The sequence below is a fragment of the Nicotiana sylvestris genome, chromosome 7 (assembly GCF_000393655.2).
Source record: "Nicotiana sylvestris chromosome 7, ASM39365v2, whole genome shotgun sequence".
Taxonomy (NCBI): domain Eukaryota; kingdom Viridiplantae; phylum Streptophyta; class Magnoliopsida; order Solanales; family Solanaceae; genus Nicotiana; species Nicotiana sylvestris.
Window position 1 is genome coordinate 77,474,915 of NC_091063.1, and position 27,162 is coordinate 77,502,076.

Genomic DNA, 27,162 nt, shown 5'->3' on the forward strand with positions numbered 1-27,162 from the left:
GACCAGTTAAATTATTTAATCAACCCCCAGAAGATATAGCTGAAATTGTCTCATATTTACGTTAATGCTTGTTTGGATGGTTGTTATCTATTGTATGGTTACTGTGTGTTTTAGTTATTATTTAAATTTAATTTTATCGCTAAATCCATCATTATATCACAATAAAAAATATCAATTTATAAAATGACGAATTTTGTGCGATTTGTTGTCTTGCTTTTTTCTCTCATCATGCCCTTTCTTATTATTTTCTTAGTAATGTTGCAATTCATTAAACAATACAATACATTATAAAACGACAAGTAACAACAATCCAAACAAGTTGGGTGTGGGAACTATCGCAAAGTATTTTTGAGTATTGAGCAGCTGTTACAAGAAACTGAGTTCCACTTGGCTTTAGCTATAATGTACAGTAGTAGTTAATAAAACCACTAGCAATTAAAAAAGGATGGCAAAGAAGACGGATTGTGAATTGAAGACAAACTAATAGAGTTCCGCTGAATATCAGTTTTGCGCCTCATAGGACTCCAAAATACATCTCCCAATCTCAACTCCAGCTGCACCTGTACTTCTGGAATTTCTTATTTCTTCTCTTACCAAAATACAGCTATTTTCAACTATTTTCATTCGTCAACTTCAGGCATCACATTCAGCAACTTCAATTTGAAAGCTGCTTGCAATTAAATCCGTACATCATGGCTAACATGAAATTAGGAGACAAGAACTACAAAACCAAGAAAAAAGTATGACAAATTTACCGGAGAGCCTAAAACATTAATGCATCGGCCAATAAAATTCGGATATTAGGTCAAGATAATGCTCAGAAGGTTTCGGTACACATACAACGTAACAGCAAACTCAAATTTCACCAATTACAGACAGAAGAAAAGAAAATGTCTCACAAAAAACTCACACGATCACTCAACTTATCAAAACATTGTACAACCAGTCCCACTAACTGGAAACATCAAGCCTGAGCACTGGAAACTTGAACACCATCTACCAATTTGCCTCCTTGAAAATGAGCAACATCACTGCAAATGTGAATGAAAACAACAAATGAGAAAATATACTTGAAGGAAAAAATAGTCCTTGCCATAAGAAAGTCCATACGCAACGAACCACTAGACTAAGCAGAAAGTTAAAAAACACAAGTCAGAGCAGGCAACAAAAAAAGGTTTAGCAAGACAGAAAACTAGATATTGCATATATTTGACGAAACTAGAAACGAATTACTACCCAAGATAGATTAAAGGAATTTTTTACTTCCTTCTAATCATGTTTAGAGATGGTATTCTGTCATCCATCTAGATTATATGTATATTTGTATAAATTTCTGATTAACAAGTTTCCAATGACTATTAAATAAATAAATATGCAACTAGACTATTCAAATTGCAGCTGAATAGAACCTTAATTTATTACTATTATAAGATTTTAGATTGTTGGATTAGTTAGGAGTTACATATTAGTATTAGCTTAATTAACTTTTGCTTTCTGAAAAATACAACATAATAAAATTTGTAGATGTTATGGCATTATTCTCTTTTCTCTCTTTATATAAAGAAAATTAGTATACGTATTAACATCGGAACCAGATAAAAAAAAAGTTGTGTTCTACCATTAAAAAGCATGTTGAAAGCTTGCAGTTAAATGATTAGTATTATACCTTTTTACAGCTTAATTCTCATTTTTCTTTTTACATTAAAAAGATTTGAGAGTATCTAACATGTGAAGTAAATAAGAATGCAAAATTATCTGTGTAAAAATCATGAAGCAGCAAAAGTTTGGTCAAGTTGGGCGGGTTGGGTTATGACCCCTTGATTAGCCCATCTTGACCCAAGTAGACTTTGGGCAGGGTTGGGCAATGACCCATTTATTAGTCCAGCCCATTTAGACCCGCCCAAACCCAGCCCATTTGCCACCCCTACTGGTAGAAACCCATGTACTTACTGAACTAGCATCATAATCAGAGAAAAATGCTGATACCCAAAAATACAATATTTGGTTCCTCATCAAAACACCAAAATGGCAAGCCAGAGAGACCTTCAAGGCCAAATTTGTCATACCTGCTGTGGCTGCTGATAATTCGTATATCCTGGGTAATTTCCATAATACATATTAGGGTCCTGAGCAGGTGGAGCATATCCATAAGCCTCATATCCTTGGCCATACCCATAATACGCGCCACCACTACCACCCCATTGAGTCTGGTCAGTCTACATAGAGAATCAGAGTCAAAACAGTAGCGAATGTATCTAAGTTTAAAACTAGAAAGATAGGCAAAAACCTGTTTGCTAGAGGGGCTACGCCCCCAAGAAAGCCGAATGCTTTGTCCTCCCAATTGTGTGCCATTCAAGCTTGACAAAGCCTGCTCAGCAGAAGCTCTGGAAATGGCATGTGATAGAACATGAGAAAAGAACATGGACAAGAAATCTAGTAAGAGACATTTTAATTGCACAGTGACATTACCTAGTACCGAACTGAACAAAACCACAGCGTTTTCCAGCAACTATCTTCACATGAACCAATTCACCATATGGGGAGAATACCTGCCGCAAATGCTCTTCTGCAACAGTGGGATCCAAACCACCAACAAATATCTGCACATTTGAATGTGAACGGTTAGAAGGGCATACACTAGAAAAACAAACTTACTTCAAAACAAGCTACCCACAGTTGTATTATTGGGGTCACTTTCGCCTTGAGTTGCTTGAGGATTTTGATAAATAGCTGCAATGATAAAAGATGTGAAGAGTAGAAATGCAGTCATCAAAAGTGCTAGCATCTAAGAAAGGCAGACTCTCCAACACATAGAGGAAAATGAACAGTAACACAGAAGCATAAAAGAAGAAACAAAGAAAGAGAGAATAGGCATCAATTGACCCAAGCTTTATATATTCGGAGTATGAGGATACTTCTAAAACAGAAAATATATTTTTTTTAAAACAATTGCACCATTACACCAACTCATTCTAGCAACCATTTTACATTTCCCCGCCACGGCTTTTATGAAAAGAAAATCCATGAGCAGCTGAAACAAACGAACACATTCATACATAGAGCAAGCAGAAACTTAACAACAGCTTATTTAAATAAAGGCACTCTGCCACCCCTAAAAGAAGACCAAAGATGATCCTTTGATCAGGAGTATTCACAAGCATAACGGCATTACTTCATATCCTTACACGTGAATGCATGCTCCTTGAAAGTCATGGATATAGAACTCCTAGGCCTGATACATGTTCCGTTGTTAAAACAAATTGCAAGGCAGTTCATAGGGCGATGAGCTGAAGGAGCTCGAGAACCATTCTACTGACAGCATACTGACTTTAGACAGTCAACAAGCCCTTCTAATTCTTAAATCCAAAAACCAAACAACAAAATATCAACAGAGTACCCCTTGAATCATGAAAAAATTAGAAATACTTTTTATGGTATTCTAAAAGTATCAGTGCATTATGTATTCAATGAATAAGTCTTCTATCGTATATTGGTAACTGCAGTCCACTTATAAGATAACAAGTTTAAAAAGAGGAGATATTCAAATGAATCATTTTCTTTTGGATAGCAAAACAATTTTACAAATCAAAGAGCGAAACCGTGTCATAAGTATTTGAACCCTTTTTTTTATATCTTAACATGGAGAATCGAACCCGCAACTGTTGGAGGTGGAGGGTGCTTTCAACTTGAGCTACCCTTCCTTGTTTGTCAAAAGTTTTTGAACTTACAATGCAGATATCACAACAGCAACCAAGGAAAAAATAAAAGATGGAAGACGGCCCCACTGAAGCTAATATATTATTTCTAAGCAATTATGCTAGTACTAGCATCCATACACCCTATATGCACATAAGGTATTCCAACATATGTACTGAACAGCCATTTTGATCTACAAGTTTCTACTCCCCCATTTCCATCTTCTTGTCAGCTGCTCTTAGTTAGTCGATTGTCTTCAGCATTTCAGTAATTTGGGAACAAAAGATTACAACTTGCGGAATCTTTCATGTAGTTTCTAAATCTCTAAATATTATTTTCAAATGACCAAATGACTAATTCAAAAAATGAAAGCCAATGTATAATTGGAATAGAAGAGCATTGTCCACGAGTTTACACCACCCATTTCCAACTTAGTCAGCTGTTCTTCACAAATGGATTGTTTTATACATTTCAGTATTCTGAAAACAAGAGGTTAGAGCTTGAGAATCTTTCATTTAGTTTCTAATATTATTTCCAAATGACCAATTGGACAAATAAAAACCAGTGGAGGACAGTAATTGGAACGGAAAGAGTAATGTCCAACAAGTGTATTAGAACTTGGTTATCAAGAATGTTTTTCTTTTTTTTTTCTTTTTCTTTTTGGATGAAGTGGTTTTCAAAAAGTGTATTAGAGCTAAAAAGGTAGAACCACCTCAAGGCATCTCATCTTGAGAATAAAACTAGTCATATAAATCTTCTTTGCATCTCCTACAAGATTTATCAATTTTACATTACTCAAACTGCGAGAGAAAAGGTGCTGATAGTTGAACTTGAGTTCCCAGAATTAGTAGCATACACCATTAACACAGACAGCTCTGAACGTGACACACAAAGAAAGGCAAAGAATTGTAAGGAAATGAATGGAAACAGCTCGCCACAGCATTATTTAAAGGTGTGAGAGATTGATCCTAACTGAAATTACACAAGGCCAGCTGAGGAATTAAATAAACTGGAAAAATGAAGGAAGGAAATTTAATTAAATAAACTGGAAAAATGAAGGAAGGAAATTTAAACTTCGATAGAATTGGAAATAAATTTACTAAGGCTCATAATAGTAATTCTGGAACCGGAAATTAACTAAATGTAGCATAAGAATGCCACAAGAATACGAAAAAGGAAGCGTGACATAAACGAATAAACTGACCTAAAATGAGGCCACGCACTAAAGTGGAATCATTTCAGCTGAAATCAGTTCCAGGCCCCCATATGAGAGCCTCTTTGTTTCCTGCTTTGAGACAACACGAGTTTTATAAGTTTGTGCACATTTCGAAATAATTAAATGCCCCCAAGTGTAGAAGTTAAGTAATGGAAGAAAAGGATTTTAAAGATTCCGTTTCTTCAAGTGCATAGCTGAAAAACCAATCAACTTAAAACTCTGAACATGTCAGGAAATTTATAGCACCACTGGGAGTCTGGGACAAAAATCAGGAACGCAGAGTCGCATACAACAAACAGCACAATTCCTACTGCAAACAACATTTCGAGCAGAAAAAATCCACCTTCAGAACAGCATATGAAAGGATGACATGGCCATACCTTTCTGCGGTGTACCCACTGGTTTCTTGTTCGCAGCGGGGCCAATCCTCATGGGCCTAGTTGAACAGAGGACGCCATTCATTTCGGTCATAGCACGCAATTGTTCACTCTCATCGGCAAACTTGACAAATCCATAGCCCTTGGAACGTCCAGTGATTCTATCTGTTACAACTTTTGCACCTTTTACCGATGAATACACAGATTTGAATGTCTCTTGTAGCATATAATCCGTCACATCAGCAGCCAAATCACCAACAAATATTGTATGCTCAGCTGAATCATCTCGCCTCTCACCGGCACCAAGAGAGGCCCAGTTCATACGGAAATTCTGTTCCACATTTGGCATCAAAGTGCCATTATACGTCTGTAAAATAGTTTCTGCAGCTGCATGACTCCTGAACTCAAGGAATCCATAACCTTCAGACTGACCAGTTTGTTTGTTCCTAATGACCTTAGCAGAAACAAGCTGCACAAAACAATGAAGCCATTATAATAATGCAAAACAAAGAGCCAGTTCAATGATACACTAAAGCAAATATTGAGCTTTAATATTGGTTCCCAACCCCTCCTCTTCTAGGCAATCTTTAAATACTTCAATACATCTTCTAAATTCACCTCCAATTTTTCTTCTCCTTTTTTCTGGGATGACGGTGGTGTCCGAGCCAGCTTGCGTGCACCTCAGCTATTCTACAGGATACCAGGTAACTCTACCCACTAAATCTTAGGTGAATGAAAAGAAATCACCTAGTATTTTTTTACCCACTGCGCTTTCAACCTAAGACCTCACGGTTCTCCTACCATTTTAATGACCACTAGGACACACTCTTGGGTAATTTTGTTCTTTTTCTAAGTTACTATATTAATTTTCACCCCCTCCTTTTCTATCAATCACCTAAGCCACTTAAAATAAATTGCAACTAAATGCAAAAGAGAAATTTAAATGATAAGGCAATCTTTCCAAATTCAATCGACTCCACACAAATGAAAACAGATAATCAGCTGAAACGAAATGAAGAGGAAAACATTTAACTACCATCTCCTAAAAAACAGCCTGGCGGAAAAATGTGAGGAATGCATCATAAATTTAAGAAATTGTTTTGAAAGTCAGAAACAGCGTCAGCAAACTATATCAGAAATACGAAAGTTTTCTCCCCACGTCTACAATCACCTAAGCAACTACGATTTTCTAGCATTTATTTCCTTAATTTAACAATATTTTTCCTAAAAACTGCAAACGAATGGAAACAGGGTTAGATTTGTAAAATTACCTCGCCGGTATGATAGAAACAAGTGGAGAGATAATTCTCATCCATCCAATACTGCAAATCCCCAATCCAAAGAGACCGAACCTCGTTAGGATTACCGGTAGGGCTAGGGTTAGGGTTTGTCGTCGGCATAGCACCGTACTGTTGTTGCGATGCCTGCTGAGCCCAAGCAGGTTGAGATTGAGGTTGAAATTGCGGCTGTTGTGGCTGTTGAGGTGGCATCATCCATTGTTGTTGTTGTGTCGGCGGTGGAGCCTGCTGCTGGTACTGATGCTGATCCATCGACATAGGAGCCATAGGTGGTTGAGCAACTCCACTTTGTGGCATCATTTTGAAGAAATTGAACGAGCCGGATTGATGAAGAAGAAGAAACCCTAGGTAAGAAAGAGAACAAAAGGGTTCAATGTGATTATACCGTGACGAGAGATAAGGTTCTCGCCGAAGAGGGGGGAGAGGGGGGGGAGATTTGGAAGCGCATGTGGGCCTTATAAGAGCTAGTCAGCAGGGGACCCGTGTAGCGAATGGATGGATATTTGGGCCTTGTCAGCCCAACCCATATGGACCGTATTTATTTTGTAGAAATGACACTGAGTAGCCGTTTTGAGCATCCCTATTAAAACATATCCAATTATTTAAATTTTAGCCAATTTTGACTAACTTCAAACTGTTCAGGCTATTGTTGTTGGTTCTTATTCTTCTTCTTTCTCATACCTTCAAGAAGTATGAAATTAGACTATGTTAGAGTCTCAATTCATATCGAAGTCTGAAGCTGAACTTCATTTAATCTCCAAGCTTGAGGTCTGAAGTTAGCCTTTCACAAAGCGTAACGCCAGACCTTCCATTGAAACTTCATACTCGCGATTTAAATTTTACCTACTCCGTGAAATCGATTTTGGCACATCTAAACTTTAACAAAAAAAATAATTTCTGACTATTCATTAAATATTGGGTCTTAAAACGGCTATTTGTGCACTTTCCCTATTTCATATTTGGCTCCCTCCAGCCCACATATTTTTGGTAAAAATTGCACGGAGCGTCCTATTTGATTGCGCACATTTAACTTGTTTTTAAATTATTTTTTTTAAAACTTGTACCCACTATTTAAACAACTCCAGACATTTTTCTCATCTTTCTTCTTATTCGGGTAACAGTGATTTTATATGGTGTTTGTGGACATATTTTAAGGTAGTTTATGATGTTTTACAATAGTAAGTTATTGCGGTGCTTTATTTATTTTTTTACTATTGCTTAGGGTTTCTTCTTTTTCTTTTTCTCAATTGCAAAATGGGTTCGTTAGATTTTTTGTTGTTTTGACAAATTGATGATTGGGGGTTTGTTCTTGATGATATTTGGAGGTTATGTTTTAAATTTGAGCTCGTTTGGAGTAGATTTAGGTATTAAACCATATATTGAATTATTAAAATTCGAAGAATAATTTTCTATTTTTGGGCAATTTGCACTTCGGGCTTATTTAGCCTTTAAGTGCATGAAAACGTTGGATGCACTTCGGACCTTTTGGCCTTAAGTGCATCTGAAATGTAATTTTTCACTTCATACTTGTCGGCCTTAAGTGTAGGGAAACGTTTATTGCACTTCGGGCCTTTTGGCCTTAAGTGCATCTGAAGTACAATTTTTCACTTCAAATTTATTGGTCTTAAGTGCATGAAACCATTGATTGCACTTCAGGCCTATTTGGCCTTAAGTGTATATGAAGTGCAATTTTTTCACTTCAGACTAATTTTTTTAACTTCAAACCGGATAAGTCTAAAGTTGATCGTAAAATGGGTAGGCTTGCAATTTTTTTTTTTGTAAAGTGGGTATAGGTTCAATTGTGACCCCAAAACCGGTTATAGATGCAAAAGCCCCATGTTTTTGTCATTCATTACTTTTATTTATATTTTCACATAGTTTATTTGAAAAATTAATTAAATAATCGTCCAACCAACCATCTAATCAAAAATAAACCGGCAGACATATAGTATTTATGTATAATATGTGTAAAACCATGTATACTCTATTTATATCAGCTAGAAAAAATATAAAGTGAATTGACCGACTATTCGTCTAAAAACCCCAAGTTATTTTTAGAAAAGAAATGTCCAACTATATGCACTAAAATTCGAATTCCTAATGCTTTAACGAAAGTAAGTAACTTTTTGATCACTTAAATTGCAATTCTTAATCAGTAAATTGTCCCCAAAAGGGACACTTTTATTCGTCACTTCTTTGACATAAGAACTCCCTGTTTAGTGACTGTTACCAAAAGGTCACTTTTTTTAATTTCCCAAAAATAGTCACTTTCATTTTAAAACCTTATCTATTGCAAAAAGACAACATTGAGAACCGCAGAAAAATACTCTCATTTATCTTCCAGGCACAAAAACATTACATTTTGCTTAAATTGGGCAAGAAAGCAACTGGCATATTGCCAATCCATTTCATGTTCCCCTGTAAGCTACCCAATAAATTCTACTGTATGGAACTATTCAAGGTACTATAACAAAATTTATGCTGAGAATAATATGAATCTCAGCTATCAAAATGTTCTTCCATTACGAGTTCATAGAACTTAGCAACTTCAGAGCCAACTCCTCTTGCTCTGCCACAGATATAGCGTCAGCAGCAATACCCTCTTCAGCCATGTCCTTTGGTTTCTCGTCATCACTGTCAAAAATCTTGGTTTTCTTATTGACTCTACCTCCGGGGAGTTCCCCATCTGACCCGGAGAGTTCTTCATCTTCCTCTTCCTCTTCCTCTTCCTCTCTACCTCTCTTATACTTCATCTTCTCCTTGATTCGTTTTTCTTTGAGACGTTTGCGGTCCAAATCCTTGTCTTCCTTGTCGGCCAACTTCAAGTTCTTTCTCAACTCAGCATATCTCTGATTTACTGCATTGACAACAAGAATAAAACAAAGTGTAAGAAAGCAACATATGCAATTGAAAATGAGATGAGCTAATAAAATATCTAGTGACTTAACATCAGCAATAAAATAATCACTTCAGGGCTGAAAACAGAACAAGGATCAAATAACCAAATTTTGCTGCAGATTATGCAGAATACGCAGGAAACAGCTAGTTAGATTTGATAATGCAAGTTCAAAAATGTTGGATCAAAAGCAGCAAATTCCTAGATATTACTTGGATATAATAAAAACAATCTCAGATAGTACAAGATCTTGGAACAAAAGCCTTTGAGACTTTTGGATATATCAGTCGCACCTTTTTCTTTGTTAAGCTGCACAGAGTCAGCACCACCGCTTGTGTCGGCTAATCTTGCAAGAGGTGGTAAAGTGTTTCCTTCCTCATCAAACACAACCCTTGTCCCTACAGGTCTGTGGACATTGATCTTTAGTTTCTTTTTCTTCAAAACTCTAGTGACCGGCCTACAAAACAATTCAAACAAGAACCGGAAGCAAAATCAATCACAAAGAAGATTATAAACACTACATAAAAAGAGCAGCAGCTAAGAGAAATGTGAATTGCTAGAAGAGTATCCTGGTGATGAAACATCATATCATCATATATTTAAAGTCAGCAGATCATTGCTTAATGAAAGATTTTCCAAAATGGCAGTTCCACCATCAACGCAAGTTAGATTAGCAACAAATCCATTCAACTTAGCTAATGCCTTCTTGCTTAGAAGAAAGTTCTACACATCAAATAGACAATATAAAGAAGTGATTGACGTACATATCATCTCCTTTGCTGTTAATTTTGAGTTCTCCTACTTCTTGTGTCTCCTTAGCTAGAAGGAGGTCTTCCTCCACTTCTTCTCCTTCTGATTTACCTGTATCTGGCTTCTTAATTGGAAGTTCCAACAAATTGTCATTGCTTGTGTCATCTGGCAGGAGAGATAATGCTTCAGACACTGTCTTCCCTTTGAGCTTCTGTTTCAGAAAGCGGATTTTTGGAGTCATAGGAAGACCCAACGAAGCAGAGAATTCATCAATTGGAAGTTTTGTAACATCAAAGATCTCTTTATCTCTCTGTTTGTGTATGGACTTCAAGTATGTCACAAAAGCCCTTTGAGACAGATGCTGTAGGTCAGGGTACTTGACCAATAAAGAAGCAAGTAGATCGGAGACAGACTGTATCCTCTTTTCATTTGCCTGTTCACCATGATTAATAAAAAATGATAATCAGCCAACAACAGGACATATGCTGCATGTGAAAAGAGAGAATATAATTTTATGCCCTCAAATTCAGTGGTTAAGCAAAAGTGGATGAAATCCCACCTTGATAACTCGAAGGGGAATCTTTTTCTCTTCCAATTTTTCAAGCATTTTCATCTCAGATGGCATCACGAACAAAAGAGATCTCCCCCCAGAAAGGTATCGAGCAGTGCGGCCAACTCTGTGTATGTAAGCGGCACAATCTTCAGGACAGTCCACCTGAAAGGGAATTTGCGTCAACTGCATGTCAAATTTCTACTTTCTTACAATAGCATCCATGTCCTTTAATGGATGAAAAATCAATAACTACATATCAGTCTTTCGACTCGATAAAACATTAAGAACTAACCTGGACAACCCAATCAACAGCCTTATTAAAATCAAGCCCCCTTGAAGCAACATCAGTGGAGAACAAAACAGAACGTTGTTCACAAAATTGGGAGTAAATTCCCATCCTTCTATCTTGCTTCATCCTTCCATGAAGACATTTGAGGGGAATTCCAGGACGGAGTTTTTTGAAAGCTTCAAATACAAATTTTACCTGTTGAATGGGAAACAATAAAAAATGACAAAAGGAAATAAATCACAGAAAAATAAGAGCAAAATTTTGAGCTTTTGAATACGCTGAAACCTGATTCAATATACAGATAGATATTTTACTTTTTCAAAAACTGGTGATATAACTAATGTAATCAGTGCTTTCGACATTAGGCAGTAAACTCGTTTTTCCAGTGCTCTAGGTTTAAGTGCAATATTCATGTCAAATCCACGACAAAAAGTTCTCCACCGTAAAGTCTCGATTTTAGAAAACCCTAAGAAGAAGTTCCAGATACCTGCTTGCAGCTTGATAGGAAAATCAATATCCTTGAATTAAGATGTGCCTTTATAAAACTCCATAACATGTCCAATTTCTTATCGAGAGGAACAAGCATTGCTGTTTGTTGCAAGCGGTTGGGAGTTGCAGTATCAGACTCCTCATGCACACCCAAATATTCGGGGTCTTTCAGACTGAGCCTTGCCAAATCTTGAACAGACTTCGTCTGAGTTGCTGAAAACAACAAGGTCTGCCTATGTTTAGGCAATTGTGAAATGATTGCATTTAATTCCTTTTTAAACCCCACATCAAGAATACGATCTGCCTCATCAAGAACTAAAACCTGCTCCCTAGCCAGAAAAATGTACCCAAGTCACCAACTAAATAAACATAATAATTCTAACATATAGGAGGAAGACAGGTACACATGTGTTCTGTCAAAAGACAGCGAACAGCAGGATGCAAAGCAATACGAAACATACGATTTGTAATTTCAAAAATATCTTTTTTTACTTGGTCTTTCTAACATAATAAATACGCACATACTTTTTTATTTTCTAAGTAGCACAAATGAAGACATCAGGGTGGTCTTCTTTAAAGAGGATTCAAACTTTTCAAATATTTGGCGGACAAGGCATGTATCAAAAAGCAATTACAACAAAAGATATAGGATTGATGACTCTAACCAAAAAAAAATACAATGAAACAATTTGGTAGATTTTATAAGAGCATCCAATAAAAAAACAAATAACCTAGTACTAAGAATACTACTTATCAGAAAAATACACATATATGTGCATCTATATATCAGAAAATTACAGAAAGGCGGTGTCTTTGAAGAAACAATTAAAGGAGAATAAACAAAAGATGAAGGATAATAATTTCAAATATTATACTAGATTCATCAGATTACTGTTCGATAGCTATGTTTCCAAGAAAAAACAGAGTAAAGGAAGCAGGTTCCAAACCCTAGGGGGAAAAAGGAGAGTCAATCAGTGCCTTAGATGCTATGCAAATACGATTGGAATGCTATGATGAGCAAATTACAGCATTGCCTGCCGTGCAAGGTAGTTATACTAACATTAATATAGTAGGAGCAAATCAGAAAACAAGTCATGATGATACAGAGAGGGAGAAAGTTGCTAACTGGACCTGAAGTTGTGAACAATCAAAATTCGGTGTCTCATCCATATGCTGAAGAAGCCGGCCAGGGGTGCAGACCAGGATGTTCAGCGTATTAACATGCTCTTTTTCAGTGTCAACATCTTTGCGGCCACCAATCAGAAGGCCAGCACTAAAGCCGTGATGCTTCCCAACAGATTTCAGTACGTCAAAAAGTTGCCCTGCTAACTCCCTTGTGGGAGACATTATGATGCATCCAACACCATCCTCTTCTCCCCATCGAGCTTTATACAATTTCTCTAACACCTAGAAATCAAATCTAATTAAGTGGCTTAATTTATTAAGATGGGGAAAAAAACAAGATATAATACTACTAAAGAACTAAGGGTTTGTTTGGTTGGTGGGATAAGGGATAATAATCCTGGAATAAATGTGAGATTACCTTATCTCTGTGTTTGGTTGCCTTTTCGAATACGGGATTAACGAATCCCCGGATTAGATTATACCAACATTGTGGTATTATCCTATCCCACATTGAGGGTGGGAATCCAGGGATTAACTAATACCGGAAAGGACAAAGATGTCCTTCTCCGCGGCTCTTCTTCCAAAGTCCTTTAAAACATCCCAAGTTAAAATTGGAAACAAAAGTTACGTAAACCAAGCACATGCTTTATATTATACCCTGTATATCTCATTTTTAGTCCAATGAACCAAACATCTTCCTAAGTATATCCATAAAATAAATCCTGTTATTATTTAATCCTCGAGCTCTTCCACGGACCCCGAGCATAGTGGGAGCTCAGTGCATCGGACTGCCCTTTTTTTATTATATAATCCTCGTATTATTCCCGCCATTATTGTCCAATAGATTGGACATCTAAGCAGCAATCCACATAAGAGATTGGACATCTACTTTCTTTTGTCAAGGAAAACAAGGGGATGATTTTCCATGAATATGAGCTATTTCACATGACGGTTCATATAATGTGAAGTCAACATTCATACCAAATCCAGATAGAATGCCTGCACTACACAATCATAAAAAAAACATGGTAAAATATTTCCATTTGATCTCGTTCAAATTGTTCGATAAATCATTTTTTAACTTTGTCGGGCAGAATTTTAAGACTTTTTTGGGCAGGGAGATCAGCTAATAGCATTGAAGATTTGTATGGTAATATGTTTCATTTGCTCTCAATGCTCTCGTACACATTGTTCGATAAACCACTTTTAACCTTTTCAAGAGGAATCATGACTTTTTTGGGCAGGGAGATCAGCTAATAGCATCTAAGATTTCGTAGTTCCAAGAGCCAAGTTCATGTCAAAAGAATTAGAAAGAGTTTGGTCAGACAATGACTCAAATTACTTCGAGTTGGAGAAGCATATAGACAATTTTTTTAATTAACAGAAAATAGATAATTTCCTTACATTCTTTTTTCAAGCCAACTAGTGTGCACCTCGACTCTTCTCTCAGGTACCTGCTTCTTCCACCAGCACAGGTACCGGGTAAATTTGTCCCACCAGATGGGAAGAAATCAATATTTTTTGCCTATGCTCGAATTTGAACGCTGATTTCCAAGATTTTCACCCACTTCATTAACCACTAGGCCACACCTTTGGATGCGGATAGGTCTTCCTATGTTTTGGTCAGCCTCTTGGTACCAGAGACACAATTGTCGTGATCGGGTTGCAATTTCACTTGCATTTATTACCAAAAAAAAGGGTATATGATCCATTGACTCTTATTGAATTAGGCACCTCATTTTTTACAAGTACTAGGCACCTCATACCTGTTTTCCTTCTGACAGTTTATGGATGCACAATTTTTAGCTTGAAGCTTTCTTATTTAAGTCACTAGTATCAAATTATAAGTTATTGTTTGCTGCTTCACTCCACTACTCCAATCTCATATTCCCCACAAAACTCCATCTTCAATTCTTCATCGAATCCATTTCTCCTTCCGTAACGTATCCATCTATCTCTTTCTCTTCCAAAAACGCAATGGCATAAGCACCATTTATTCATTCCAGTCCTTTTAATTTTCTGTTAAGCTGGTGTAGTTATAGATTGCAGTAATTGATCAGGTTCCATTGTTTGCAATATTGTGTCATGCTGAGATAACAGCCTTTTTTAAAAATGAATCAAAGAACTACGTACAACACCATCACTTTTTGTTCATCTCGCATGGATATTATCCAATAACTAACACCTCTATTCATTTATGCTTCGTCAGTAAAAGCATAGCTATTCATTTATGTATAATTCACTGCCCAAGTCAACCGATGAGAATAAAAATCCAAAACTGAAAGACTAGAATGTGAAAAAGGTTATGAGGTTAAGTTCTATGCATTAATGGTGCAAAAATAATTTACAATATCATGTCATCTAAAAGGTAACTTTAGGTAAATCTATCTCATAAGAATGGATTAGTAACCTAAAATAAATGGTAACTAACCTACTATAATAGGTTAAAAAACATTGAAGCTCTAAAATATCATCTAAAAAATACTTGCAAACGTACCGGAATTAGGAAAGCTAATGTCTTTCCAGAACCAGTTTTTGCAGCCCCAAGTATGTCACGGCCACAAAGAGAGTGCGGTAGAGAAGCCCTTTGAATGTCAGTCATGGTTTTGAATTTGCAATCAATTAACCCATCCTTAGTTTTCTTACTAACCGGCAACTGGCTGAACCTGTCACAACCGGCGTACCTAGAGAACGAACCATCAGGAAGGCGTCCAACCGGAGCTTTGTGTGGTAATAACTCAAGTGATAGCGGGTTGGAACCGGATTCGGGTTTACCCGATTCTATCCATGCTTCCAGAAGTTCAATTTCATGAACCTCTGATAAGCGGCTCTGTATTTTAGCTTTACGTGATTTAGGCGTGTGTTTTCTCATACCTTTCCAATGGATTTCTGTGTTTTGTGTTCTTCAAATTAGCATAGCCAAGTGAGAGTTATGGTGATTCTCCCAGAGATTTAGGGTTTCAATGAAAGAGACGGTGTCTCGCCGGAAGGGAAATGTAGAGCCTGTCTACATTAGCTGGAAAAAGTACTAGCTTTTAAGCACAAACTTAATTTTAAAAATAATCACATAGATGTTTGCATAAAAGTGCTGAAACATAAAAAAAGTTACTGAAGTATTTGGTAAACAAGTGCTGGTAGAATTTTTTTCTGTTAAAAAGACAAAAATATTTTTAAAGCTGTTAACATTATAAAATGAGATGATTACAACAATATATTTGATTCATAAGTAATGCTAACAAAAAATAATTTACATTTTAATTTAATTTTATTTTAAATAATTACTTAAAGATAGTTTTTTTATTTGTTTGTCAAGAAAATAAAAGGAATAGTTTTTGCTTTGTATATATCTGTATGAGAATCTAATTGATCAATTGCTTTTTTTTTTCTTCCCTTGGCTCAGAAAGTGCTGCGACAGGAGTCAATTGCATGGCTTAAGTAAATTTAACTTTATGTGTATTGGGTTATATAAAAGGACTTTTACTTGTTCTGCTGGAGTTAGTGGAAGCGTTTAATTTGTTAGAAATTAAAGTTTGTTAGAGGGAGTTAGTTACCGTGCACGTCTATTGAGCGTAAAGCATTGATAATAACTCGAAGTCAATTGAAGTTATAGATTTGAATTCCAGTCAATTAAAGTTATACACTGATTTCTCAAACTATATAAAAGTTAGGTCATTATATGCAAATTTCAAGAGAACGAAACAAAATAACATTTCTTAATTGGAATGTAAAATAATAAATATTAGTGTTTTAAAAGATTCATACAACTACAAGTATCAAGCTTCACAAATTTCATTAGCAATCAAATCGCGAAGACCCATCCAAACAAGATCACTTTGTTCTTTCACATTTTCCGCATTTATATTGTTATTAGCTCTCAAAGATGTACCAACATCAGGATCAACAGATGGAACATATCTCTCATTCTCAGCTGCTCGGAATGTATCATCCATATTGCATTTCTTTCTAATATAGTTATGAATGGTCATAGGAGCAAGTACGATGTCTCTTTGAGTGTCAATATGATAGAAAGGCATGTCTCGCAAAATTGACCATCTTGCTTTCCCAACCCCAAATGTCCGCTCAACAATATTTCTACAAGAGGAATGCAAATAGTTAAATTTTTCAATTCGCCCTCTTGGTTCTCGCAATTGTCTTGTTGCATCGCGGCAGAATTGTGCTAGGTGATATCTCACATTATCTCCTTTGTATGGAGCCATATATCCCTTCATGTGAGGATATCCTTCATCAACTAGATAATACTTATTTCCAATTGGATGTGGAAAGTTAAGTTATGGTCTACGAAGGGCCTCACCAAATATACGACTATCGTGAGCTGCTCCTTCCCACCCAGCCCATGCAAATGTAAAACACATATCAAAATCTACGACAACAAGAATATTTTGAGTCGGATAACCTTTACGTCCAATATATGGTATCTGTTGACCTTGCGGTAATCTTGCTTTAACATGTGTGTCATCAAGTGCTCCAATACAATCCTACATACATTTACAAGTATAAATTTAACTTAAGTTAGTAATACTTATAAAAGTTAAGTTATAAGTTTAATAAAAAATAATTATGTAAAAATATTTCTTACTCTAAAGAAAGGGAGATATCGACCATTACATAGCTTGTGAGCTCCTACACCATCATTATAATTTTGATGTGGTCTAATTATATCTCTTGCAAGCTCACAAATCGCCTTTAAAACACTATGAAAGTGTTGATTAATTGTTTCTCCCGAATGTTGAAAGATTTCTTGTATCAATCGATTTCCAACTCCATGTGCACAAGTCATCAAGAACATGCCTAACATCTCGTGTATAGACATTCCACGTGTGAGTTTAAGCCCGTACTTTTCAGTTAAGTCATTCGATAGATCAACAAACACCGACTTCCTCAATCGAAAATTTTCATAACAACGAGTCTCGTTTCCTCTTAATATCTCTTGAATAAATATATTTCCAGAGCGACTAGATGTACGACAAGGTTCCTTGCATAGGTATTTTTGGTAATACATCAATATCAATTTACCTGCTATTTGACATAAAGCAGTCCATCAATAACAGAATTTATATTTTGTAGATCATCACTTTCATCGCTCATTTCATCATTAAGATAAGTAAAGTGTTCTTTGTCACAATCATCAATAATATTTATCCCTTCTTTATCGAGATTAAGTCCAATGCCGGACGATTGTTCTTGATTTGCTGCACGTGCTCTTTCTCATGTGGCAACAACATCAACAAATAATGCATCGTAGCGAAACCATATGAGCGAAAGATCTTTGTTCCTAAATTTCTTATATTTTGCATTCTCCTGTAAAAAGATAAAATAAAAACTACTTTAATCAAACCGATAGAATTAATAATGACAAAAATAATAATTACACATAATAATGTGAGAAATGTATCTTATTTTTTCGCTCCCACCAATCATCATCTGCATAATCGTATTTTTCATGGTATCCCATCCTAAACCTGTCTCCCCTCTCATCAACTGCTTAAAAAGTGTCCATTCGCCTTTCATGTAATCCCAATGATTTTTCATTTTTTTTATCATAGTCTTTCCCCGTCTTCTTACAGAACTCGTCAACAATACTTTTCCAACCATCTTTATTTAAGTAAGTGTTTGATCTATTTCCTTTTCTAACATCTTGCTTACACAACTCAAAAAATATAATATGTGTATCATCGTCCCACTTAGCATTGTCTGGCATGATTGAATGTAAATAATTTGAAGAAAGCAGAACAACCAAGAAGCTAAGACTGAAGTTGCATAAAGAGAGCCTGAAAGAGCCTTGTGTTTGACAGCTTATTCCAGTACAAAAAAATTATATTGTTAATGCCATTGAATTAATAGTGTCTTCATCCATTCCATTGCAACAAAAAATTATATTGTTAATGCCCAGAGAGAAGCAAATTCTGCCTCTTGCACTAATCTACTTAGGGAGTCAAGCAAAAGTATCCAAATAGAAGCATTTCATGTCTTCAAGCTATTTGCCGCAAATCACAATAAGCCTCCAGATATTGTTAGCATCTTTAATGCTAACGGAAGCAAACTACTTCGTCTCTTTGCCGATTTTAAGACTGGCAAAGAGGACGAGCAGTTTGAGGCCGACAAAGCGCAAGTTGTTAAAAATCATTTCTTAGAAATCTTCAGAATCACAAGAGACCACAAGATACTTATTCAGTAAAATCTAAGTGAACTAGCAATCAAGCATACGACATAAGTCCCATTAGTTAGAAATGCACTGCTCAAGATGCAGATCACACTGCCTAATGAACATCTTCTGCTCAAAAAGAACAACCAAGAAACTACATATGCTAAGTACTGAAAAAGTGAGGACAAATGGAAAAATTAACTGCAACTTGGCAGTACCACGCTTTAGCGAACATCCCATAACTTGGGAATGTATGCATCTTCATGGTCATGTAGGCACATCAAATATATGAACGCAGGCTTATACCGTAAAACTAGAGCAACAAAACATAATTTTGGTTAAGCCCAAATGGATTGTTGGTATTATAGTTTACATACTAGGCAATAGAAATTATGATAACAACTCACAATAAAGGGGATAATAAGAATAAGAACACAGAGGCACTAGGTTTTCTTTCTATTTGATCCGTGATTAGGAAACTAAACTATACCATTGAGAGGAAAACAAGGACTAAACACTGGGAAACCATATAAACTATCATTTTCCTTTCATTTGTTTTTAATTAAATCAGAAAAAATAAACTATATCGTTCGGCAGAACTGGAACCAAATAAGAAGTACAACATGAAAATAACTTACTGGGCTGAAGAGACTTTCAAATTGGAGTTGATGTTGGGGAGAGTTATGGAAGAAGAGGAAGAAGAAAGCAGAGGCGTTGTCAACAACAGAAAAAAGAAAGAGACCGTATGTTTTTAGGTTTTCTAGTGAGGGGTAATTTCGGGAATAAGAAATATTATAAGGGATAAGAAAGTAATATCATTGGTCAAACCAATATGGCTTTTAAGCCAATTTAAAAAAAGTTGGGTTTACCCAATTTGTTAGTTTTGGCTTTTTTAAAGCAGATTTTAACTTTTTTTAAGCCCTTTTTTTAGTTGCCAAACACTCCAGAAGCTAAAAAGTGCTTAAAAGCTGGTTAAACCAGCTTTTAAGCCCATCCAAACAGGCTCGTAATACAATTAAACGGACGGGGAAATTTAAAGCATGGGAGGGTTTTGGGAAGATTTAAGAGGTTCGAACTCGGGCCAACAGACGACGTGTTAGATAGCCGGGTCAAACAGGTTTATAGATAAACGGATCGCAATTTAATTTGCTCAATATATTATTTTTTTTATAAAATTTTGATTGGGATCCGGAAAGAAAAAAGGAAAGGGTATTACTTGTTACTTGTTAGTGAGAACGTCACACGACACGATTGTGTAAGAAATTTGCAATAGTTCATTGCATGTGAGCTTTGGTGGAAAATTCTTTTAAAAATGGCGAAATACATAAAATGCCACTAAATCTTGTAGTCAAATCCCTCTTACACACCCGGTAACCATGGGAGTATTATTATACGCCCAAATTTTTTAAAGTGTGTCTATTACCCACCACGTTAGCTAGGCAGCACTCCGTGTATCCTACACATGAATCAGGCGCGTGAATAGAAAATTTTGTATGTTTGAAGCTCTCTATGGATGCCACGTGTCCAACTATTTCATTTTTTCATTTTTTAAATTTTATCATTTTCCCAATCGTTATCCCTCATCTTCAGGTGACCATTATCTCCATTTTCAAATTCAGGCAAACCTCCATTGTGGGTAACCCCATTTCTATTGGAGTTTGAATCTTGAATTGTTGAATAAAGTGATATTGGGTGTTGGAAGTTGATTAATTAACTACTTTGGATTGAGTATTATTACTCACTCAAATTTTCGAATTTGAAGAGTAAAAAAAAAAGAGGTACCATTGAAAAAGCCTTCAATTGTACTCCTATTTAAAAACCCAGATTTGAAACCCGAATGTGTTGGTGATTTATTGTTAAAAACTGACTTGAGAAGTCTAACATGAATTACCATGTGCACTTCACTAAATTTGAGCTCAAAAATATAAAAGGGAAGCTCAATCGGCGGAAAATATGGATGTCTTGCCGAAAAATATGATATTCTTTTGTCAATCAGTGCACTTTTTTTCTTCCTCTTTATTCTCTCTTTCTTCCAAATCTGCCCATATTTTCTAACTCTTCAAATTCGTTTTCACTTATGTTCAACACATCAAAAAGTTTTACAAAAGCTTTCAAGGGATTCAAAGCTAAGAGAAAATCTTAACTCGATAGAAAATCAATTGTCGGGTAGGGGAGATTAAAGAACCGGGGAGGGGACTTGGAGAAGATGAGGATAGGGGTGGAGGGGGATTTCTTTTCTGTTTTTTTTTTCTAAAATATAATCATTTGTGGTGTAAATTAGGTTCCTTTTTTTTCTTTTGAGTTATGATACGTGTCACACTCTAATTAGCATGTGTGATGCCATTTTCAAAAAGAAGTTGTCAAACACAAAAGTGGTGTGTAATAGACACACTTTAAAAAGTTTGGGTGTCTAATAATATTCCCGCAATTATCAGGTGTGTAAGAGGGATTTGTCTACAAGATTTGGTGTCATTTTATGTATTTCGCCTTTAAAAATTGATAAGAGTTTATACATGTTAGAGGTGAGTTAATATGTGAAAAAAAAAGTTTAACTTAATTTGTTTAACATGATCCGACCTTACTCTTTTCTTTATTTTCTAAAGGTGAAAGTTAGTATATTCTTACGAAATTCTTATTATTTTAGCGGGAGAAATTCAAAAATAACCCAATTTCAAAAGTAATCGAAATTTAGCCATTTTTCATGTAAAGATAAATCTGAGCGAAAACACTGTTCAAAATCCGAAAAATACGCCAGTATATTTTGCTGGAGTTCCAGCATAAGTATACTTGAACTCCATCATCTTATACTGGAGTTCCGGGATAAGTATGTTGGAACTCCAGCATAATTTTATGGAGTTCTAGCATAAGTACACTAGAACTCCAACATAATATACTGGAGTTTGGAGCATCGGTGCTCCAGTCTCCAGTATATTATACTGGAGCCAGCAAAGTATACCGGTCTAGCATAATATGCTGGAGTTCATACACATGTGCACCGAACTCCAGTATGTTATGCTGGACCGGTCTCTGTTACAACAAAATAGTCTATTTTTCATTGACTTGGTAAACGCTGGCTATTTTTGAATGACCAGTCCGAAAACTGGCTATACCGTGCTATTTTTACGAGGTTTGTAGTTATTTCTTACGAAATTTAATTTAAAACATTAATTTGAAAGAGTTGTTATTTTGTGTTTCATCTACACACATGTAGGCATGTAAAATTTATTAAATTTAAATTCAATAAATAATTTGGACTATATTTTAAATATACTAGTCCAAATAAATATTATGAGCTAATATAATTAGATTAATTATATAAGACCAATATAATTAGGCAACAAATGATGAGCTCACTTCATTAGGCCCAAGATATCATATTTCTAGAAGCCCAGTTTGGTGCCACGCGTGAAATGACGTGGCATGCCAAGTCAAACGGAAGAGCCAATAGGATCATGTCACGTGTCAAAATGACAAGGCATGCCAAGTCACATTAAAAGGTCAATGAAACCGCGCCACCTGTGCAAGTGACATGTTCTGGCCAATCAAACGCGGTCTTGTCATACTTCAATTTGATTGGTCAAAAAGAGTTTGTTATTATCATAATTCTTCCCTCCCACAACTATAAATAGGGGTCTTCATAACCCAGAAAATACACCAGAAGTTATAAAAAGAAGCAAGAGAGAGCTCGTGGATCAAACACTGCAGATTTCTCTAAAATCTACAAGCATCCAAGTGTTCTAAGGATTAAAAGATCAAGACAAAGATTCAAGAACAAGCTGCAAGTCGTTGGATTAAAAATATACGTCAAGATCAAGATCGGGTCTCAAGCACTTGGATTAAAATAAAATAAAATTCAAGATTAAGATCAAAAGCTCTTTTATTTACTGTTGAATAGTAGAATCAGAGAATTTATAGAGATTGTAACACTCAAATATTTGAAATAAAATACTACGATTGTTGCAATATTTTTTGGTCTTGATTTTATTTTCTAGACACAATTTTATAGTATACAAATTCTGGCACGCCCAGTGGGACAATCTCTACCTCTAATCTCAACTTTTCTATCACCAAAGTTCAAGAACATCGAAATGGCTTCAAAGAAAATCAACTTCCATTAAAGCTTCTAATTCCAAGTTCAATGCTGATGTGGGAAAAAAATCCTCAATATTACCTTTGAAAGCTTTGGACCAGTCACAAGGAGCAAAGTAAGCTCTGTAGGACAACAAACACTTCAAGTGTCGTCCGCATCAAGCCTTATTGTCGGATCTTTATTTTCAAAAGGAACAAAATCCTCTACAAGCGCGACCCAAAGAGGGAACGATGTCGCCGAAAGGATCGAATAGGTTCTTGTTCAACTTAGTTTATGTAAGTGCAAGAAACCTTTCATGCAAGCCGGTAATGATAACTTGAGCGTTGGATCTCCTCCAGTCTCCATTAATGCGACCTCTAAGCTCAACAATGATCCATATTATTCATCATCCTCTATGGCGGTCATGCAAGCAATGGTTATTGAAGCTTCTACTGTTGAAGAACAACTTGCAAATTTGACGAAAGCAATTGAAAGCTTATCAAAGCACATGCAAGATCAAGATGTTAAACTTTTGAAGTTAAACAAATACATTGGATAGTATAGTAGAGGGAGAATCGACACAAACACCTTTAAATATTTAAAGATCACAAGATAAAGAAGACTCCTCCAAAAAGCAAGCAACGACAACCAAGGAGATTCAAGTCTCCGCTAAAGGCCTGATTCCCGTTGATAAATTAAAGGACTTCATCATGGAGTCTATCAAAGATAAAGCCGAGTCGTCCAAATTATCACACACATATGCAACACCGTATATGCAAAGAATTGACAACTTGAGGATGCATGTTGGTTACCAACCTCCTAAGTTGCAACCATTCGACGACAAGGGAAATCCGAGATAACATGTAGCACACTTTGTTGAAACGTGCAACAATGCCGGAACGTATGGTGATTATCTTGTCAAACAATTTGTTCGTTCTCTCAAATGTAATGCATTCGATTGGTACACAGATCTCGAACCTGGTTCTATCAATAGTTGGGAGCAGTTGGAGCAAGAGTTTCTCAATCGTTTTTATTGCACAAGATGCATCGTAAGCATGATCGAACTTATAAACACTCATCAAGGAAAGGATGAGCCAGTTATTGACTTCATTAACCGCTGGAGGAGCTTAAGCCTCAACTGCAAAGATCACCTTAGCGAACTTCTGGCATCGAAATGTGCATTCAAGGCATGTATTAGAGTCTTAACTATATCTTATAAGGCATAAAGCCCAAAACATTTGAAGAACTAGCAACTCGTGCACATGATATAGAATTGAGCATGGCTACAAGTGGAGATCAATGGTTTCCTAGCTTTGAGCCTTATGATGAAATAGAAGCAGAGGATGCTGAGAATGGGGGCAAGTATTCATCTGAGATGAAGCTGAAGAGTCCATGCATGTTGCAACGCTCCTTAATGCACGAGCCTAAACTGCAAGTTATAACGCTCCTTAACGCACGAGCTTAAACTGAAAGTTATAATGCTCCTCAAAGTACGAGCCTAAACTGCAAGTTGTAATATTTTTTGGCACATGAGTCTGTATTATATGTCACGAAGCTCCCCAATTTTGAACTAAATCTTTAAGACGTAAAGCTCTTCAAATTCGAGCAAAGTTTTCAAGTTACAAAGCTCTTCAAATTCGAGCAAAGACTCAAGTCGAAAGCTCTTCAAAGTCGAGCAAAGACTTCAAGTCGCAAAGCTTTTAAAATTAGAACCAAACTTTAAGACGTAAAGCTCTTAAAATTCGTGAAAAGTCTTCAAGTTGCAAATCTCTTTAAATTCGAGCAAAGACTCAAGTCGAGAGCTCTTAAAAATAGAGCAAAGGCTTCAAGGCGAAAAACTTTTCAAATTAGAGCCAAACTTTAAGACGTAAGGCTTTTAAAATTTGAGCAAAGTTTTCAAGTTGTAAAGCTCTTCAAATTCGAGCAAACTGTTCAAGTTGCAAAGCTCTTCAACTGTGAGCTAAATCTTCAAGTAATGAAGTTCTTGAAATTCGAGTGGAACTTCAAATTGTAAGCTAAATCTTCAAGTTGCAACGCTCCTTAACGTACGAGCCTAAATTGCACGTCATGAAGCTCTTCAAATTTGAGCAAAATCGTCAAGTCGCAAAGCTCCCTAAAATACGAGCTTAAACTGCAAGTTACTATGCTCCTTGACGTATGAGCCTAAACTGCATGTTCCTACGCTCCTTGACGCATGAGCCTAAACTGCATGTTCCTACACTCCTGACCCGCATGAGTCTAAATTGTGTACTGCCCACCAAAAAAAGAGTCAGCTAGGTTGAAAATCTCGAAAGAGGCGGCCTAGGCAAAAGTTAGGACATAAAAAAAATGTCCGTTAGGTTGAAAAACTCGAAAGAGGCAGCCTAGGAAAAAGTTAGGACATAAAAAAAATCACCCATTCCGAACTACGGTATGACTTGATCCTCTTCACTGAGGTACGTAGGCAGCTTAGAGTTTCATTCTGAGTTCAGTCGCATGAGTTCAAAAGATACATAGTGCCCCAATCATCGTTCGAATGAAGTGCGATGGAATGTAATCCATTCAATCAATACTTTAAAATTGATCTGAGATATCATTCTTATGTTAAACTTTGGATCCCATTTGATTTAAAGGGGCCAAGATGCTATGGTAAAATGGCGTCTTCAGTGATATGATGACAATATCATCAAAGTCTGAGGATTGGCCATGTCTTCATGTTCGCATAACCTTCAAGTTTATTGGTCTTCATATCCGCTCACTGCCCTAAAAAGGGGGGGGGGGAAGTAATAATCGCAATCTTGAAAGAGAGCATGGATAAGTAAAAAAAAAATTGGCTCAGACGTAAAAAAAAAGGATGTCTATGTCGGAGTTTTTCTAAAGGTTTTCGTTGCGAACTTTTAAAGATGTTCATCTCGAACTTTTAATGGTGTTCGTCTCGAACCTTTAAAGGCATTCAGATTTTTAAGATTTTCGTTCCGAACTTTTAAAAGGCGTATGTTTCGAATTTTAAAGGTGCTCGTCTTGAACTTTTAAAGGTGCTCGTGGCAAACTTTTAAAGGGTCCTCACTGCCGACTTTTAAAGATTTCTATCACGAAAGGGTCTTCGCCACGAATTTTTAAAGGTCCTCATCGCGTGCTTTTAAAGGTCTTCATCGCGAACTTTTAAAGGTCTTCACTGTGAACGTTTATAGATCTTGACCATGAGCTTTTAAGGATATTCATCGCGAACTTTTAAAGGTCTTCACTGTGAACTTTTAAAGATCTCGACCAAAGGATCTTCGCATGAACTTTTATGGATCTTCCTTGCAAATTTTAAAGGTATTCGTCGTGAACTTTTAAAGGTCTTCGTCTCGGATTTTTAAAGTACTTCATGGTTTGATGAAGTTACTTCTAAAAAAAAGAGATAGCAGAGTAAAAAAGGCGATGGTTGAAAGTGAAGTGCCGATGTGTGATCGAGTGTATGAGGCGGCTGCTATAATTCTTTTCCGTATGGGACTCGTCTGGTTCCGGCGGCAAAATGAATCCAAGATGGACTCGAATTACTATTACTTTACTACTACTTAATAAGAGGGAATACAGGCACCTCTCCGTCAATATGTGTGCTTCTTTGGATTTAACGACACCTCTCCGTCAATATGTGTGCTTCTTTGGATTTAAAGTTTAACCTGAAGATACTTTTGTCATTTCAGCCTATTTTGTGCTTTAACAGAAGATTTCGTGTAAGAAATTTGAGTCAATTGAGGAATTTGATTGGCTGAAAAAAGAATTTTACTATAGCCCCTTCATAAATATTTCCCTGCTTTGACTATTATACCCTCTGCTTTTTTACTGGGTTATGTCAGCTTTTGTTCTTTTACATCACTACAATGTCAGTAGCTTTTGCTTCAACCCACAGAACGTTTCATCTAATTTCAGCTTGTAAAAGATGGCATCATCAGCAAGTACAACTTTTTTTTTGTATATACATTAAAAGCAAATTAGTAGAGCATCATGGAAATAAAAGGAGATATGAGAACATTTAATAATTTATTGTACAGATAAATGATAAATCTAATAACGTACGTTAGCAAAGAAAAAAAGAAAATATCACCACATTAAAAAAATTTAAATTTAATAATAGAATCAACCATTTAAAAAGAAAAAGATCGAGTATATATTTTTTATTTGTAAAAATATAATCACAACAACTCTTTACTTTTTTCAACATCACCTTTAAATTTATTCTTAAGAAAATCAAACTCTTTGGACTGCTATTTTTTGGT

The 27,162-nt window shown here is 36.0% G+C and overlaps 2 protein-coding genes across 2 annotated transcripts; both read right to left on the minus strand.

The window, feature by feature from the left end:
* Positions 1–741: 741 nt before the first annotated feature.
* LOC104242357 (polyadenylate-binding protein RBP45) lies at positions 742–7,008 on the minus strand. The gene is made up of 7 exons (XM_009797394.2): positions 6,561–7,008; positions 5,293–5,758; positions 2,675–2,730; positions 2,470–2,600; positions 2,288–2,384; positions 2,067–2,216; positions 742–1,031 (listed from the first exon to the last, which is right to left on the minus strand). Exons 1-7 carry the CDS (start codon positions 6,885–6,887, stop codon positions 1,029–1,031), a joined length of 1,230 nt encoding a protein of 409 aa, XP_009795696.1. The 5' UTR covers positions 6,888–7,008; the 3' UTR covers positions 742–1,028.
* Positions 7,009–8,893: 1,885 nt separating this feature from the next.
* On the minus strand, positions 8,894–15,688 carry LOC104242358 (DEAD-box ATP-dependent RNA helicase 32). The gene is made up of 8 exons (XM_009797395.2): positions 15,187–15,688; positions 12,696–12,971; positions 11,563–11,886; positions 11,079–11,270; positions 10,793–10,948; positions 10,248–10,666; positions 9,777–9,940; positions 8,894–9,444 (listed from the first exon to the last, which is right to left on the minus strand). The coding sequence occupies exons 1-8, from the start codon at positions 15,559–15,561 to the stop codon at positions 9,110–9,112; spliced, it is 2,241 nt and encodes a 746-aa protein (XP_009795697.1). The 5' UTR covers positions 15,562–15,688; the 3' UTR covers positions 8,894–9,109.
* Positions 15,689–27,162: the final 11,474 nt, after the last annotated feature.